This window comes from Apaloderma vittatum, unplaced genomic scaffold (assembly GCF_000703405.1).
Source record: "Apaloderma vittatum isolate BGI_N311 unplaced genomic scaffold, ASM70340v1 scaffold16611, whole genome shotgun sequence".
Taxonomy (NCBI): domain Eukaryota; kingdom Metazoa; phylum Chordata; class Aves; order Trogoniformes; family Trogonidae; genus Apaloderma; species Apaloderma vittatum.
The window spans coordinates 57,968-61,083 of NW_009697529.1; the positions used below are offsets into that span (position 1 = coordinate 57,968).

General features: G+C 38.2%; 1 protein-coding gene across 1 annotated transcript in view; it reads left to right on the top strand.

Annotated features, from left to right (window-relative positions):
• The window catches only part of RALGPS2 (Ral GEF with PH domain and SH3 binding motif 2), a gene marked incomplete at its 3' end in the record, with an annotated part of 74,143 nt that overhangs the window by 56,534 nt on the left and 14,493 nt on the right, over window positions 1-3,116 (top strand). The window contains exons 9-11 of the mRNA XM_009877682.1: window positions 439-506; window positions 1,161-1,296; window positions 1,908-2,059. Of these exons, the coding sequence (XP_009875984.1) occupies window positions 439-506; window positions 1,161-1,296; window positions 1,908-2,059 (356 nt within the window). The remainder of the gene's footprint in view (window positions 1-438; window positions 507-1,160; window positions 1,297-1,907; window positions 2,060-3,116) is intronic.

The window sequence follows — 3,116 nt, forward strand, 5'->3', positions numbered from 1 at the left end:
GCTGCTGGTGGCCGGCTGGGCTAGCTGCATCCCGCTCGCAGGCGCAGAAGAGGTTGTGTGGGGTTGTGCTGTAGCCCAGGTTTTGCTGTTGAGTCTCTCCTGTCTTGGTGTGATTTTGCAAACCTGTCCTGGTCTGTGTGAACCAAAGCAATAGACTCATTTGCTATGTTATGCCCTGGCATGGCACGTTTTGAATCCTGGGGCCTGTAGCAGTAGTAGGGTTTATTACAAAAAAAAAAAAAAGAAAAAAGGAAAAAGTGTTTTGAAATAATGTGTTAAAGATAACTGTGCACGATTTGCGTTACCTTTATGGCTTTTCTTGCAATTACAGGAACAGGTAGCTTTCAACTGTAAATTTAAAACGATCATTTTTCTAAAATGTACTTTTATGTGCTTCTATTTCCCAGTAAAGTAATTTTTAATGCTTCTTTAATGCAGACTTTCATTAAAGATAGAACCAGGGACCAGCACTCCCCACTCTGCTGCTTCCAGAGAAGATTTAGTAGGTAAATGTTTAATGAATGTGAGAAAACTTGAGGTTGTCAAATGCATTATTTCGGAGTTGTGAACGTGGAAAATATTTGCCTGAGGCTAATAAAGTGTGAAGTATAAACACTGTATATTTGTAATAAAAAGTCTAAAGGTGATCTGTAAAGAAATTCTTTCAAGGAGTTGAGTCAGTTTTTAGGTTCTTGTATGTATTGTGGCACTAACTTGCTGTGTCATTTGGGGTGAAGAGCTATTAAATATTTATTCTTTGTTGCATCTAGACAGAAGGGCCTTCATTGAAGCTTTTCATGGTATAATACACTTCCAAAAATGTACATGATTTTTGATCAGTGCCAAACCGGGTTGAAAGCAGGAGTTTCAAAACATAAAATCAGTGGGACCTGTTTAATGCCAAGGTAGCTAATACAGCGACCTTTAGGACGTAGAAAATACTTGTAACTAGATGGTATATTTGAATTAAGTGTGTTTATTTTTAATCCCATGCAAAAAAAATTTAAAGTACAGGGTTGTTATATCAATGGGTTTTATTACAGGCTGTCTGTTACAAATTGAGTTAAGGAAGTTTTGTGTAATTCCTCCGCAATTTTCTGAGAAGTAGCACTGACAGTAATTCTAAAGCTACTCAGGAGTAATGTCTTTTTTCTTCCCAGGCTCTGAAGTTGGAGCGTCTCCACAAAGCGGACGGAAGAACGTTGCAGCCGAAGGAGCCTTGCTACCACCAACACCCCCTTCACCCAGGAACCTGATCCCACATGGACATAGGAAATGTCACAGTCTGGGATACAAGTCAGCATTTTACTTAGCTGAGAACCAGAGTTATCGCTCATAGCAACTCAACGCCAGTATAACTCTTTCAAATTCAAATGGAATTAATTGCTTTATTGGTATTTTTATAGTGAGACCTCCCTTCTAGACTTTCATATAACTTTCTGTAGCAGTAGCTTGAGATGTTTTTCTGTATAGGTGCACTTCTAATTAATTATCTTGATCATTATGTTGTCAGTTCCCTTGTCATCATTTCAAAACACAAGATTGTAGCTATTTAGTAAGTCATCTCTTAACTAATATTGTGTAAGTTTAATGAGCTTTAATGAGCTGGAATACATTTCTAAAGTTCAGTTAACGTAAGTGCTATAGAAAGACAAAAATACCTTAGGATATTGAAAGTAAATTTTCAAGTGCTCCTGACTTTCTCTTTGCTCCGTGAGTGCTGTGCCGTTTTAAGACTAGCAATTCCTATAGAAAGTGTAGTTTGTGCACAGTTGCTTGAGACCTGTGCCACGATTTCGTTTGGTATTCAGAACACACTGCGTGCAGTCCTTGAGGATGTTAAAGCAACACCTTGTGAAAGGTAGTGACGGTAACGTTGTAACAGTTCTATTCTTGTTCATTTCTAGTTTCATACACAAAATGAATACGGCTGAATTTAAAAGCGCGACATTCCCCAACGCAGGACCAAGACATCTACTGGATGACAGCGTCATGGAGCCTCACGTCCCATCCCGAGGGCAGGCAGAGAGCTCCACACTTTCTAGTGGAATTTCAATAGGTAAGAACTGCAACCATAGTCATGCAGTACATGGCCTTTTCATAAAGAATTTAGTGTGATTAGTTGGCGATTGTACGAACGATACTGGTCTAAAATACCAATTCTGTTCTAGAACAAATTCGAGAAACATAGAAAAGCAGCATAATGTATACAGCATGAACTGGCAATTTATAAAAAAATAGATTTTTTTTTATTTGAGTCCTTTTAACCATACAAGCTCTGATAGTCTTCCTAGATGAGGGTGGAGGGAAGCACAGGGCAATGTTTCCTGTTCTTTTTCTTCCTCTCTCCCCCTAAATCAACCCAAGGTAAAAACTACTTGTGGTAGGATTCTGTTTAAAATCGCATAGCAAATTGACAGGGAGAATTGTAAGTTGCTGACAATCTTTGAGAGCATAATTTCTCAATACACCTGACTTTTATCAGGAATACGTAGCAATTTAACTTCCAGATACTTCAGAATGTTACAATCTACTTCACTTTTGGAAGGTAATTATCTTCAAATGTTTAGGACATTCTGCTTTTGAGAATGTCTCCTTCTTGAGTTTCTTATGTGATGGTGGTTGCTCTTTTTTCCTGTTACACACAGCTCTGTACAGTGGAGGGAGAGCAGGGCAAGTGCCTCTCAGCATCATGTAACTGCAGCCAAAGTTGAGAAATGGAAACTCTAATGCAGTTCTTTTTATCAAAATTAGTGTGACAGAATTCAACAGCATTCAGTTTTTATGCATTTATGGTAATAAACGATTTTTGTAGTGTTACGCATTTTTCTTGTATAACTTGAACTTTGGTTTTCAGCCTTTGTGGAGAGAAACAAGGTCACACAGTTTCAAATCATGGTATTTTGAGGAGCTGTTAATGTATTTTCTTGAGGAGGCAGCCATATTCTGAGCAAACATTAAATATATTTTTCACATGGAAAATGTCAAATATCTGGAGTACATCAAGTAAATCTGTTCACATCAGACAGCTTCCACTATTAAACGTACATTGCCTGCCTGTTTTCTACAGATTCTGTGCTGTGGCGAAGCTCATAATTTCCAAATCATCCAGCAGG